Raw genomic sequence first — 14282 nt, forward strand, 5'->3', positions numbered from 1 at the left:
GCAGCATTTAATGGTGCTGCTATAGCAGGGTCATAGGCTATTTAAAGATAAGCTAGAGTCAAGCTTTAAAAGACTTAGCTGATGAATAAGCAGATCTCCCACACTGCAGGAACGATAAGCTGTTAAATGCCTACAGGTGTAAAGTGCATCCCTTCTCCAGAAACCATAGCAGTTGTGTTCAGTGCTCCCCTCTGTTGCTGTGTATTCCTGTGGCCTTATTAGAACCACTGACTGTAAAATCCCTCTGGATACCAGGGCATCTACCTTCAGAAGGCACGGGAAAATACAGAGTCACACAGTTATATGAATTTTTATAAAAACTGAGACTTCCATCTAGAATTTATGCTTGGTCCTACACATGTCCATTTTCCTCTTACTCCATTGACCTGTATGTTTTAACACAAAGGAAGACAGCTGTGCTGTATTATCTCTTCAAGATATAAGTGGCAAGCATGATATGCTACGTGGATTTAGAGATAAACAAATTATCTAAACCACTATTTTTTTTTTCTCCTTTAACTTTTAACATTACTTGAAGAAGTACTTCCTACCTAACCTTTCTAATTTTTGTAGCAAGGACAATCATCATTGGAAATGAAGACAATTCCTAAGGTAGAACAAGCACAAATGGGAATTACTACTTTTTTCTGGGGGGGTGGTGTGGTCTTGATGCTTCCAGTATGTGTCCCACGCCATAATTTGCCCCACATACCAAATAAATCCCTCTGGCCAGTGCTACAGCTATATCTAAACTACTCAGCTTTTTCCAATAGCTCCATCAACAGATAGAAAAAGGCACCAAAATGAAATGCTATCAGCACTTGCTTTCTTCCTCCTCTTTCTCTCTCTCTCAAATTTATTTTAAACCTTTTCCACAGGACTTCCTCCTTGACAAAATGTTCAAATCCGCTGAAATTTAAACATAATATAATTGAGGGGTTTCAGACAGCCCCTAGGAAAAGAAGATAGGGCAGAACAGGAACAGATGGTATCACCATATAAATTTTGCAGAGGGGTTGTAGAGAGAAAAAGCAGCACACCAGTCTAGGCTGTGGTACTGTAGAGTGCATTTAAACAGATAAACATCAAAGGAACCCATCTGGCCTTGAAGTGGAATCTGTCACTTGAGATTGTTACTATTTAACAGAGACCTTGGGGTCTTGGCCATGTTTATTATACTCGTGTAATCCCTCCCCAGTTACATTTTTTGTTCCCCATCTAGTGACTGAGAGCTGCTGGAGGCAAGAATGGATAGACAAGCTGAGAGCCACAGCTTCTGTCATTGGCAAGGGAATTAATTTCAGGCTGAATACCATCTTGCTGGTTAACTGTCCTAGTAGGAAAACTGAAAAGGACTGTAGTTAAATTAGACATAATGCTGCCCTCTGATTTCTGGAGCCCTACTCTTTCATATTCCAATGGAAGAAGAGGTAATGTGTCCTCCCTTTAAAAAGTTTCTCTCTCATAAAAATGAAAAAGGAATAATTATAATATATTCATAGGACTTTTGTTCTCCAATTGTTCTTCAACTTATGCACTTCCCAAGCAGGTGAGATAGCTGAGGGCATTAAAATGCAGAACCAGCTACAGAATTGGGCATCAATGCCAGTGGAGGGGTTGGGGATTTTCCAATTACTAATTTCCTGTGGGATCCTCTGGCTGCCAGTAGGAATGAAGGAGAAAGACAACCGGGCACTGCTGTAAGGAGAAGCATTATGCCCATATGGAGACAGAGAGGTCTTGGAACTAAGAAGAGGTTCCAGCTTATCCTCCCTTCTCCTTACTGGGAATTCTCATTCCACTCACTTTACCCTGTCAGGCAGGTCTTACTTGACCAGCCTGATCTTCTTCTATGACAAGGTGAGCTGCCTAGTGGATGAGGAACAGGCTGTGGATGTTATGTACTTAGACTTCAGTAAAGACTTTAACATTGTTTCCCACAGCAGAAGCTGGAGAAGCTGGCAGCTGATGGCCTGGATGTCTCCAGCCTTTGCTAGATAAAATACTGACTGGATGGCTGAGCCCAAAGAGTTCTGGTGAATGGGGCCAGATCCATTTGGAGGCCAGTCACAAGTGGCGGTCCCCACCGCTCAGTATTGGGGCCAGTTCTGTTTAATCTCTTTATCAATGATATGGATGAGGGGATCAAGCGCACCCTCAGTAAGTCTGCAAACAACACCAAGTTGGGTGAGAGTGTTGATCTGCTGGAGGGCAGGAAGGCTCTACAGAGGGATCTGGACAGGCTGCATCATTGGATTGAGGCCAGTTGTATGAGGTTCAACAAGGCCAAGTGCTGGGTCCTGCACTTGGGTCACAACAACCCCAGGCAGCGCTACAGGCTCAGGGAAGAGTGGCTGGAAAGCTGCCTGGTGGAAAAGGACGTGGAGGTGTTGATTGACAGCCAGCTGAACATGAGCCAGCAGTGTGCCCAGGTGGCCAAAAAGGCCAACAGCATCTTGGGCTTGTATCAGGCATAGTGTGGCCAGCAGGACTAGAGAAGTGATCATCTCATTGTACTTGGTGCTAGCGAGGCCCCTCCTCAAATACTGTGTTCAGTTTGGGGCCCCTCACTACAAGAAAGACACTGAGGTGCTGGAGAGAGTTCAGAGAAGAGCAACAAGGCTGGTGAGGGGTCTGGAGCACAAGTGTGATGAGGAGCAGCTGAGGGAACTGGGGCTGTTTAGCCTGGAGAAAAGGAGGCTGAGGGGAGACCCTATCGCTGTCTGCAACTACCTGAAAGGAGGTTGTAGCATGGAGGGGGTCGGTCTCTTCTCCCAAGTAGCCAGTGATAGGACAAGAAGAAATGGCCTCAAGTTGTGCCAGGGGAGGTTCAGATTGGATATTAGGAAAAAATTATTCACAGAAAGGGTTGTCAAGCATTGGAACAGGCTGCCCAGGGAAGTGGTGGAGTCACCATCCCTGGAGGTGTTTTAAAGATGTGCAGATGAGGTTCTTAGGCATATAGTTTAATGCCAGAGTTATGTTAATGGTTCAACTCGATGATCTTGAGGGTCTCTTCCAACCAAAATGATTCTATGATTCTGTGATGGAAAGTGGGAGGAACTGGGTAATACACAGCAGTTTGCTGACATAATTTTTTTGGGCCACCACAGAAAAAGTCAAGGAACTAGATGGACTTTGGTTTGGGGTAGAAATAAGGAGGGGTTTTTGATGTCAGTGTCCCTTTTAACATTTTCCCTAAGAGCTGACACATGCTTTCCTTGGTAAAGAGGTAAAAAGACTAAGTTTTTGTGGGCGATGAAACTCTTTAACAATGGAGTGGTGGGAGGATGGGACAAATTACTCAGGCAAAGAAACACTTATTCTCTTTGTCTTCAGGGATACTTTATCCTTCACCTCTTCCCTTCAGCAACCACAATTAAACTCCCTTGCTTATCTGTTACCCTTAGGTATAAAAAGCAGAAGGTGTTTTATTTTGCTTTTGCTCAAATAAATTAAATGTCAAGCTTGAAAAACACAGAGAGGAACAAGGGGATTAGAAAGGTTTCAGCTCAAAGTGGCAATTTGATTTACAATAGTAAAATTAGTATTTAAAAAGTTTAAAATATTACGAGTGTCCGAATCAAAAGTATTGAAATCACCAGCAGAACAACACAATTGAACTGAAGAACTAATTTTATTTGTAAGTATGAAAACCTGGGATTTAATATTTTCATCCATCTTTGAGAATGAGATAGCAGAATTTATTTATCATCTAACTCTAATCTTAACTAAAGGATCCTGCCTAGATATTTTTAATGTGCATACAGATTTATAAAGGGATTTTCTTCCAGTAAAGTATTATAAGGCATTTGACTTTATCCAATAGCCTTGCACTGCTTCCTATTTTCATCCGTGTTCCCAAAGACCAGTTTAATTTCCATATCTTGCAAGCCACTAAAAGCCTTGGAAAAGACTAAGCAGCAAGGGACACCAGACAGAATATGTACATCAACTGACTGTCAGTCTTTAATATTTACCTCTAGGTAAATCATTGCTACACACTGAAATTAGATATCTGCAGAAGAGCAGTGACATAACTGTATGTTTAGGTTACACAATAAAACTTGTTAAAACACATGGAGTCTGCAGGAGGACTAATGCAGCAGGGAAAAATGCTGGTTGCAGGAGGAACATGATAGTCAACAACCTCTAACATCACTCATAGGTAATGTACCCCCTTCATGCTCCCAAATGTTGCCAGCGTTCCCATGCGCACCTTGTATTCAAAGACAAAATGCAGGTACTCACCCTACTACCACAATTATAAAATCTAGTAAATTCCAGCCATTGCGGAGGTAAGCGTTGGGGTGAAAGAGAAGTCCATATGCTATTACTTTTAAAAATGCTTCCACTGTAAAAATTATGAGAAAGAGATATTCCACTCGTTCCTGGGGAAGACAAGAGAAAAAAAGAGACAACGGTTAGCGTGAGTGACAAACTGTGGATAAGGACATTTTCTTTCGTCACACTCCACCCATGCAGCCTCCAACTCACTGACTTGCCACTTCGGTACATCTAACATGCATGGCTTGCCACAGGGCCCTTATCCTCAGGCTGGCATTGTCTGCAGCCAGTCTGACAGGACAGTGACAATAAATTTGGTTGGGCTCTGAAATTTGCTGCCCTTGCCTTGGCAGGGACCAGCTGCTGCATAGGCCTATGTGAAGGAGAGGATTAACACAGGCATGTCCTAACACTCAGCTCACCATGGAGTACATTGCCAAATATTGTCAGCCATCAGAACTGCATCCAATCCTTTTCTGCTTCTGGAAGGAGATGCAGAGAAATATAAATGGGCCCTCCCAAGAATGATGTGTGTATGTCCTGTGAATTGTGAGGTTGTCCTATGCGGGAACAGGAGTTAGACTTGATACTCGTGGGTCCCTTCCAACTCAGGACATTCTATGACTCTATGTGTCAAACTGTGCCTTCTTTGGGATTCCCTTTTCTGTTGCTGAGGAATAGGTAGGCTGAATATTGATGATAAACGATTTACAGATCAGGCTGACTAATACTGGAGGCTTTTAGTCATTCCATCAGGAATGTACATGTCCTTGTGAAATGCAGGCTGCAATTAAGTACATCCAAACAAAGTCACTTCCAGTGACAGTACAGTCTGATTCAGGACAAGCAAGCAGGCTTTTGGAGTCAGTACACAGGCTCACTGTCTCTTATCTCTGAGGTTTTTGGCCCCAGTGTCGAATAACAACAGCAGTATTGCAGAAATGGTAGGGACCTCCATCTGAGTAGGAGGGAAACTACAGCATTAGGTAATCACTACTGAAGTGCTGCACGGCAAGCTGAGTGTGAAAAAAATGTGTGCAAACTAGATGACAGCAAAAGGAGATTAGGTCCCTGCAAGGCTAAACTACAAAGTAAGGTATTAAAAGTCAATATTAAAGAAATAAAAATGTGAGATAATTATTAACTAAAACAACGTAGGCATTCTTGGTCATATCTTACAGTGTACCCAGCAAGGCATTCAGGCAGGTCACTACTTCATTTTTCTTTTCAGCTCCACCTGCAAGTGCCCTGATCCTCTATTCAGCTGAATGCACATAGGATATTTTCATATGACAGAGCAATACAGAATGTGCAGGATTACAAAAAAATCATTCCATCATTTGACTCAGCTGCCCATTTGAACTTCTTCCATTCAGCTCCAGGTAATTAACAACAACTCAGTAGCAACCCATCGATCCAAAAAAAGCAATTTCCAGTTCATCTGCATGTTTACATTAACATTTTATTTTACATGACTGAGAAATTCCATCTGACAATAGCAGGCACATGTTTGTGCTCTAAAATATTGAGGTTTTCCCTCAGACAATGCTTTCACAATGCTTGCAGTATTATTTTGCATTGCGTACTATGGGAATTACCTAAAAAAGAAAAAGTATAATTATCTGTAGTTATTTGAACCAGTCATAATGCTTTTGAACATAACCACTACACAGAATTTGTCCATCATCATCCCAGACACAGACTGGTCATCACGCTAAGGATTTTACTCCCCTTGAATTCAGAATAGGAAACAAAGGCGTACAATACTAGCGACTATGTCCCCATCTCCACAGATAGCAAGCGCACTATTAATTTAGCACAGGAATTGGCACATAAATGCTAACAACCAGCAGGCCAGGCATGGGATCGGCCGCAGAAAAAAGCTCCATAATGGCTTGCACACTCCTAGAAGGGGCTAACCTGGCAGCCATTCTCCCTCTACCACTGCCGACAACTGAATGGGTACTAATTGATGTACAAATCAAACAGACCCAAACGATCAAACTCTGTGCACGCGTTTGTAAAGTAAGATAAGCTATCATGAAACCTCCTAAAAACAAACAAACAAAAAATCACCCAGCACAAAAAACAACCACCAAACACAAAATGATTGTGTGATGAGAAGCCTATGCAGGGTCTTTTTGATTGCCCTGCACCTTTCTGCTGCTACATGCCCCTACCAGAATGGTGCAAGGCCAGATGTCATCCCATGCAGATAGCCGTGGCAGCTCTACCTGGGAGGTGATGTTCTACCTCTGAAAAGACAAGGTAAAACCTGTGTAGAGTCTGGAGGAAGATGGAAATGTGCTCTGCAGGGGAAGAACCTACCCTGAACCAAGCATGGGAGTTGGGAGTGTTGTGCCTGGAATGGATGTGGCCTCACCAGGGATGAATGAACTTATTTTAGGATTGAAACAAAGATTTCTCTTGCTGCAACCCAGCCCATTACTGAGTCTTGCTTCCCATTTCAGCCAAAGGCTTTCCAAAGTTGTAAGCAAGCTCTCTTTCCTTCCCACTAAAAGAGCCACAGTAGGTCCACTCTCTCATTAAGACTATCTTTGAGGTTGCCCTGTGCACTGAATTAATCCAGCATCTCATTCTTTAAACAGAGACACGGGCTCATGGAAAAAAGCTGTAGGCCCTAAAAAATAGACCTTCCCAAAAACGTCTCTTAATAGTTCACAAATAAGACAGATACCAAGGGGATGTTGAGGAGCCTGCCCTCTTGCTTAATAACTCCAGGTTGGCAGACTGTAGAACAAGAGAAAAGGAAGGCCTAAAGCTAACCCCATGCCCAGTAATTTAACAGCAAATGCTGTCCTTGACCTCCAGGTGCCCTGGGACAAATGCTGCTGCCAGCTCTGTGTCTGGCTCTGTGCTGCTTCTGTAGACACAGTGCTGTGCAGGCCTGCCTGGCCAGAAAAACCATTCCACTCCATGAATTTCATTGAAATACCTGCAATAATATAATCAAAGTCCAAGAAATCAAGTACTTGAGAAAATTCTGGAACTTTTTTTTTTTTTTTTTAAATATTTAATACTGCACAGACCAGCCAGTATTTCAACGACTAACAGGTTCCATTTGGTTGGGTTTAGAAGCCTCATACCTTTTTGCCTCTAAAGAAGCCTATGAGACTAAAGACTCCTGTTTTGTTATTGTAATAATGCTGTTTGTTGAACCATGTTATTGACATAATAATATGCCAAAATATTACACACACACATGAATATATATATACACCTATACATAAATATGTGCATATACACATATACAACTACCAGCTGTTTGAATAAATTCATTACAACTCTCTGCTTAAGGTGTAAAGATCCATAAAAAATAAAATTCTATAAAAGCCCCTAAAATGAACATAAGATACAGAATGCTGAGCAGACGAGAGAGATTTTATGATCCTCTGCACTTAAATTAATGATTTCAGGTTCTAAAACTGAAGGAAAAATACTGCTGAGATTAAACAGCGTAGCTAGTCCAAGACCATTTCAGGAAGCTACTCTGGCTTGTATTTAAGAAAAATTTGAAAAGTCTACTAATTAATTTGTGTTTCCTTTCTCCTTATACTATAAAACTGAAGAGTCTTTATGAACACAGCATAACTCAGTAGTGATGTAACATAACAGGGCTCCTGAGAACCTGGTTTGCAGCCCCAGTTCTGATGCCACCTTGCCTGGTGAACTCACAGACATGACTCAACCGCCCCCTGGCCTCAGGCTGGAAAGGAAAGGAGGACCTGTTGCCCTTGGCAGATACAGAACAATTAAGTTGCCTCTGCTAAATGGGCTTCTATGCTTCTGCCTGTTCATTTGAAGCTGTGCTCTCACAGGTCAGACAGATTGGGCCTCAGCGTTTCAAGCTTCCAAGGGACATAGCACTGCAAAGTATCCATAACTCCCACTCCTCAGAGAAGCCCTTTTGGTGCCATTTTAAAAGAAACCAAGCTAGAAAAATACTGGTATTTCTCTATGAGAGAGCACCCTGCTGACAGGGAGGGAGGAATCTGCCCGCTACTTTCACAGGAGAGAAAGGAGAGAGCAACAGCATTGCCCCTTGAAACGCAAATCGAAACCACAGCATCAAAGGTGAGAGAATTTATTCTGGAGCTGTAAGAAAGAGGGAACAGGGTTTTTTCATTTCTGCCTTAGAAATGGGAACCATGCTGATGTAGCTGAGACACATGAAGCATATTGCAGGCTGCAGAATCATAAAACAGGAACTTCCTGCTTGGGAAATAGCGATGAAAATGTTTCAAAAACCAGAGGAAAACCTAAAAACATAGAAGTGGAAGAAGAGGAAGGACAAAAGTTTTGGAAAACTGGCCAGTCTCTGAAGCATACACAGATGTCCTGGGGCTGGCTCTACCACTCATTTTTGGGGTGGAGTGTGGTTTTTTGTTTGTTCGTGGGGGGTTTTGTTTGTTTGTTTTTTATTTGGTTGGTTTGGTTTTCTTGGGTAGATACAGGACATGAGCCTCAGCTGCCCTAGCTGATGGATTAGCCGGCACTAACATTGCCAAGAAACAAATCATACATCGTCTTCCTCTCAACGAAGAAACAAACATTAACTTACTCTTAAGGCTCTAAGATATATTTCCAAAAGAGGATTACTGTATTAAGCACAAAACCCCTCTAATCCCAAGTGCCTTCCGAAGACGTCATATGTTTGTTTTTGTTTATAATTTTTAAACTGTACCTAATGACATCCTGCATTCATAAAAGGAGTCTGAAAAGGGAAAATCCAAACAAATTACTGGAGAGTGCCATAAGGCTTTTCTCCCATCAGGAGAGGAGTGATATGGTCCTTAATCATTCACTGGATCTGGATCCTAGCTCTCCAAAACCCTCCCACTCAGCAGTACTACAAGGTTATAACATTTTCTTTGCAAGAGTTACTTAAGGCTCAAATCACAATCAGGTCCTCACATCTCATACACCCCAGTCTAAACATTTTATAGCCTAAAATTCAGCCACCACAGGTTTTCTCAAACTTTGCTGTCTCTCTGCTTGCACTCTGCTCTGCTTGTTGCAAGGCATGTTTCAAAAACTAGATCTTTTATATCTGAAGTAATGTGCAGCAAGCACTGCACAGCTAGAACCTCTATGAAGCTGCCTATTTGACCTTAGACCAAGTTACGTCAGTGTCTGCATTATTATTCCCTAGTGCTTCCTTAAACATTAAGAGAATACATTTCTTCAGTAATGCAAATACTCAGTACTCCAAGTAAAACAGTAATATTTCAAGGACCCATGTCATATAGGATATTTTGGCATTAATTGCATAAACAGGCTATGAAAGATACATGTCAGAGTGGAAGCACTCAGACTTTTTCCTAGTAGGGACAATAATCTTTTCTGATGGGTGGTAGGGAGACTAAACTGCAGCGCTGGGAAAAATGGCCCAGAGACTTCATGACATGGAAAAAGGTTCCGTGTTTTTGGATTACAAGCTATCATCACATCCAAGATATGGATATTCTCACTTTGCAAATATGCTGACCTGAAGGCTACTGTTAGCATTAAATATCTTTGACCTTCAGTAAGGAAGAGCCACATGTGTGCACTTGAAGGATCAATTCAATAGAGCAGATGTTAACACAAGTTTGTTGACACTGAGTTACTTCCAAATGTACTCAGTTACTCAGGAGACATTTCCAGCTAAGTATGCATGAAAATAGTATGCAAGCACATGAGGGAATGAAACTCAGAGGAAGGAACCTGTTTGGATTTTTGTCTGTCTTTCTCCTTAAAATTACTGTCATTGCAGAAACAAGTGGCCATATCCATTTATTTGACAAAGAGAAAGGGATTATAAGATAGCACACTGCTGAATGTAACTCCATTTACTGTTACTGCTGGTCCTAAAACACAATGTCCCATCTCTTCCCCAATAAGAATATTCTCAAAAATCAATCCTGGCAGGGATAAAAGAAATCCAAAGGAGGAAGTGGGTGACTATCATTCAACTAAACATAACTCACTATATTGGTAAACAGAAGTAAGAAGAGCTTCTGAAAGGTTAGATTTCCAAATATGACTAGTATTGCCGTCGCTCCAAACAAAGGCAGTGTCTATACAACATCAGGTTTTACAATGAGCAGAGTTAAATTCATACTGAGAGATGCAGAAATACCACGTTGTAACTAACACATGTAAACAGGAGACACTCTCATGTGCAGCTACTTTAAAGCTGTTCAATACTAAAAGAATAAAACAAAGGCAGAATTCTCACTAATCTGAGTAATTATAAAAAAGGAACATAGTGCAAGCCTGCCTTCAGTACTTTATGATAATTCATAACGTGCCCATGATCCATTTAAAGAACTTTCACTGAAGTGATTAAAAGAGAGGGCATGAATAGTTGTGAATGATTACAGACCTGATACACATACCCTGTATTCAAGACTTGGCAGATCAACCATTGGCAAATCAACCAATCCTTCATGCATAGCTCTCTTGCAGGATCTAGTCTAAGCTCCTTATTTTTCTTACACCACTTTGACAAGGATCATGTTGAACTTATTTATGGGTTCAGTGGAATTACATTTTGTGTCAGAGTCCAATTGTAATACAAAGCCAAGGCACAAGGGGTTAATCCCCTGTGCTACATACCTTGTACAAACACATCTTCCCCTTCAGTGAGCCATATGTTCCTTATTCACTTAAATCAAAATACAGACGATAAATGCAATTACTGTTCTGATTTACCATAATTTCACCGACATTTTTTACTAACATTAGGTGGAGAAAGAGGCTCCAGCTATACAGAATAATGTAATTATTGCAAATCATACATTTCAGAAGGGGCTAACATACCAATATCATTGCACCACAACATGAGAGGAGAATTTTTTTGAAACATGTATACTAGAGCTTTGAGCTGGAATTTGGACTAGAAAATCCACAGAAGTTCTCTTCAACCTATATTTTTGTCTGAGACTCCGTATGCATATTTTATCATTCTAAATGTACCTCTAGTCCTCAGAATAATCTAAAAAACTCAGTATTTCCTTTTCATTGCACATCAACGACTCCCAGTGGGATACCTCATTCTCCACAACAGAGACAGTCAAGCATGCACCTTTCTGGATTCATATAAAAGATTATGCATCCATTTGGACTTAAAATTTGGAATCTGGTACCAATTAGATAATGTCTAACCTATATAAGATTTTTCTTTACGGTCTTTGGCTATCAGTAGCAGAAATCTCTTGGGTGTTGTTGCTCAAGATTTTTTCTTTTTTGGACTCAAATAGAAAAATAGGATCCTGCCTGTATATTAATTAAATCTAGATAATATGTTCTTTATGGGTTCAGTTTTTCTTTGGCATGACCAAGAACTGAAGCCATTCAAACAGGCCATGTACAAACATTTCAACGTGAAGAGCTTTGAAGAGGCAAAGAATGTTGTATCCTAGTGTCTTTTGTTTTGGTCTACTACTCTGATTAAATTGAAATGAACTGTCACTTTGTATTCCAATCAGACCAATAAGAGATTACCCTTCTAGGAGGAAGCAACATTAGGGAAGACAGCATAAGGTTTATGACTATAAGAGTCTCATTTAGGATCTCTGGATAGAAATTAAAAGCTGGGTAGGTGGTGTGTTGCCACCATGCCTAGGAATTAAATACACTCCTAGAAGAAAGCTTTTACTAGTTTTCTTTATGTGGTTTCAGAGGCAGTGAGGCAGTCCAGTGTCTTCTCCCAAGGTTAACACAACCATTTGAAACACCACAGTCAATTGTCCGTCTACCAACCACTGATTAAGGACAGAAGCATCCATTTAAATCAGAGCAGCCTCGGTATGACAGCTACATCTAATAGATCATCACAAGGCATATCTCATCCAGCTTCCAAAATGACTCAAATAAGTTAGAAACCGGCTGTTTACCACAATCAGGTGTTTGAACTCAATCAGGTATGCAATAAGAAATACAAGTCTATCAGCCATAAAACATTTCAGTGCTCCATTTAACTATTATGTTTCTTTATTAGTAGTATTAAAGCCAGGTCACTCTAGCATAACCTAATCTTTCTGTGCTCAAAACCATATTAGTGTTAAATATTGAGCATTTTGTTGCCAGGCAGAACAGTAAATATATATCCCCCTTTAGGAGGAATTCTGAAAAAATCTCTATCTAATTAAATTTTGACTCATTAGGACAGTTTCTAAAAGGTCTTCTTTATAGCATATCATCTAAGCAGGATACATGGGCATGTTTGCTTTTGGAAACAGGCTACATGACCTCAGCAATAACTGTTGTAATGATTTTACTGTTTTGCACCATCTATGGCCTGATTTCTAAAGTCACAAGTCCAAAGTTCTTCTCACTATATTGTTTTAATCTGATCATCATTACACAATCGGTGCTTTCAGTACATTAGTTTTCAACAAGTCTCTACACCTTACTGTATGAAAAAAGCTTAACAAAGGTGAACCCCAAGCATCTGACTGCTTAAAAGAACTAATCCTGTTCCCATGAGATTTATCAATTTCTAGTCAATCACATGATTTCAGGAGCTGATGATTTTTTAATTACTTGGAATCAACATTATCACAACTGTAGTTTATCTGTCCTGTGAGCTTAGACTGTTGTCATACAGACAGGCACAATGAAGAACATTCATGTTGGTATTGAGTCATCTTTTCTAAGAGATCACCAAAAATTGGGTCCCAAAATGAATGACTGAATTTATAGCAGCGCTCAACATGTGGATAGTGAGTTCCTTTGGAAATGTGCCCATAATGAGACTTTTTGTGTGCCAAGGGTTTTTACAATCCCCTTATCCATGAGGAGTCCAGAATGTGTGGAGAAGTTGCATTTTATGCTTTTTAATGAAGCAACTTTTTTCCCAAAAAACATTTTTTTTAAAAAAATTTTAAAAAAGGGCACTTTTTTAACAACAACAAAAAAGGTCTAATCACACAAGGTATTGAGTAATTCTAGTACATGTCAGGTTAGACTAAAATATAGGCTAAATTGGGAAGAATTTTGCTGCTAACTTTAACATGGAAAGTACTATCCTCTTAAGTAGGTAAGTAGTTGCCTACAGGCTGAATTCCCCTTTTAAAACTTCTCAGGTAGCACTAAAGAAATAGAAGCCTTCCCTAAATTGCCTTGCAGGGGGAACCCCATTTTGAAGGGGGCACCCCCATGTACTGAGCTGACAAAATGACTGATGTTGCCTTTCTCACATGAGTCCTTTACATAGGACATGTCCTTAGAAGAGGACATGGCTAGCAGGGGCAAGATGAGAACAACCAAAAGGAAGAAGTATTTGGGCAGCTAGCACAGGATCAGATGTCAGCAAACATGGGCTCCTCAAGAAACCACAGCCACATCCAGCAAAATTTAGACCCTCTGTGAATTACTCTCAACTCCTGAGTGCCACAAGAGAGTGCCTGCAGAAATCTGGCCCTGAATCTTTCTCTTAATAGGCCACTAAGCACAGACTTTTCTTTGACTGATCACCCAGAAGAGCTCATCTAATCCCACTTTTAAAACATTTCTGTCAAATGCATTTTAATCCAGTCACTCTCGTGCATTTTATGATGCTCTAATTTATGTTTTCAATCTACTACAATTCTTTCATAATTGTTTGTGCAGTGATGCCTTGACAGTGAATGCTTTATAAATAAATTGAATTGATGACTATTTATAACCTCACCCTCTTGAAAGTTCTAAGCAAATAACTGGTCCCAGAGTTCAATGTTCTAGGGTTGGGGTCTCTCCATACGCGTTCATACAAACACATGATGTACACACACGCATGAGAGAAAGAAAGGGATGGAGTGTATATGTGCATGTGACCTTTTCTCTCCATGAGTAACTTAAGGGCATATTTAACATTCTGTTCACACTGCTCATGACAGACAGGAAAAAAACAACTGAAGGGAATGGAAAATGAAAAGTCTTTGCAGCTTCTCCATCTCAGCTTCTCTCTTTCCTTTTGTGGGGCAAAGCTTTTCCGTTTTTGTATACTA

The 14282-nt window shown here is 40.6% G+C and overlaps 1 protein-coding gene across 1 annotated transcript in view; it reads right to left on the minus strand.

Annotated features, from left to right (window-relative positions):
• The window catches only part of CACNA1C (calcium voltage-gated channel subunit alpha1 C), a gene marked incomplete at both ends in the record, with an annotated part of 485303 nt that overhangs the window by 197301 nt on the left and 273720 nt on the right, over window positions 1-14282 (minus strand). The window contains one exon of the mRNA XM_080351364.1: window positions 4252-4391. Coding sequence (XP_080207490.1) covers window positions 4252-4391 — 140 coding nt within the window. The remainder of the gene's footprint in view (window positions 1-4251; window positions 4392-14282) is intronic.

Source organism: Nesoenas mayeri, assembly GCF_963082525.1.
Source record: "Nesoenas mayeri genome assembly, chromosome: 1".
NCBI classification, from domain to species: domain Eukaryota; kingdom Metazoa; phylum Chordata; class Aves; order Columbiformes; family Columbidae; genus Nesoenas; species Nesoenas mayeri.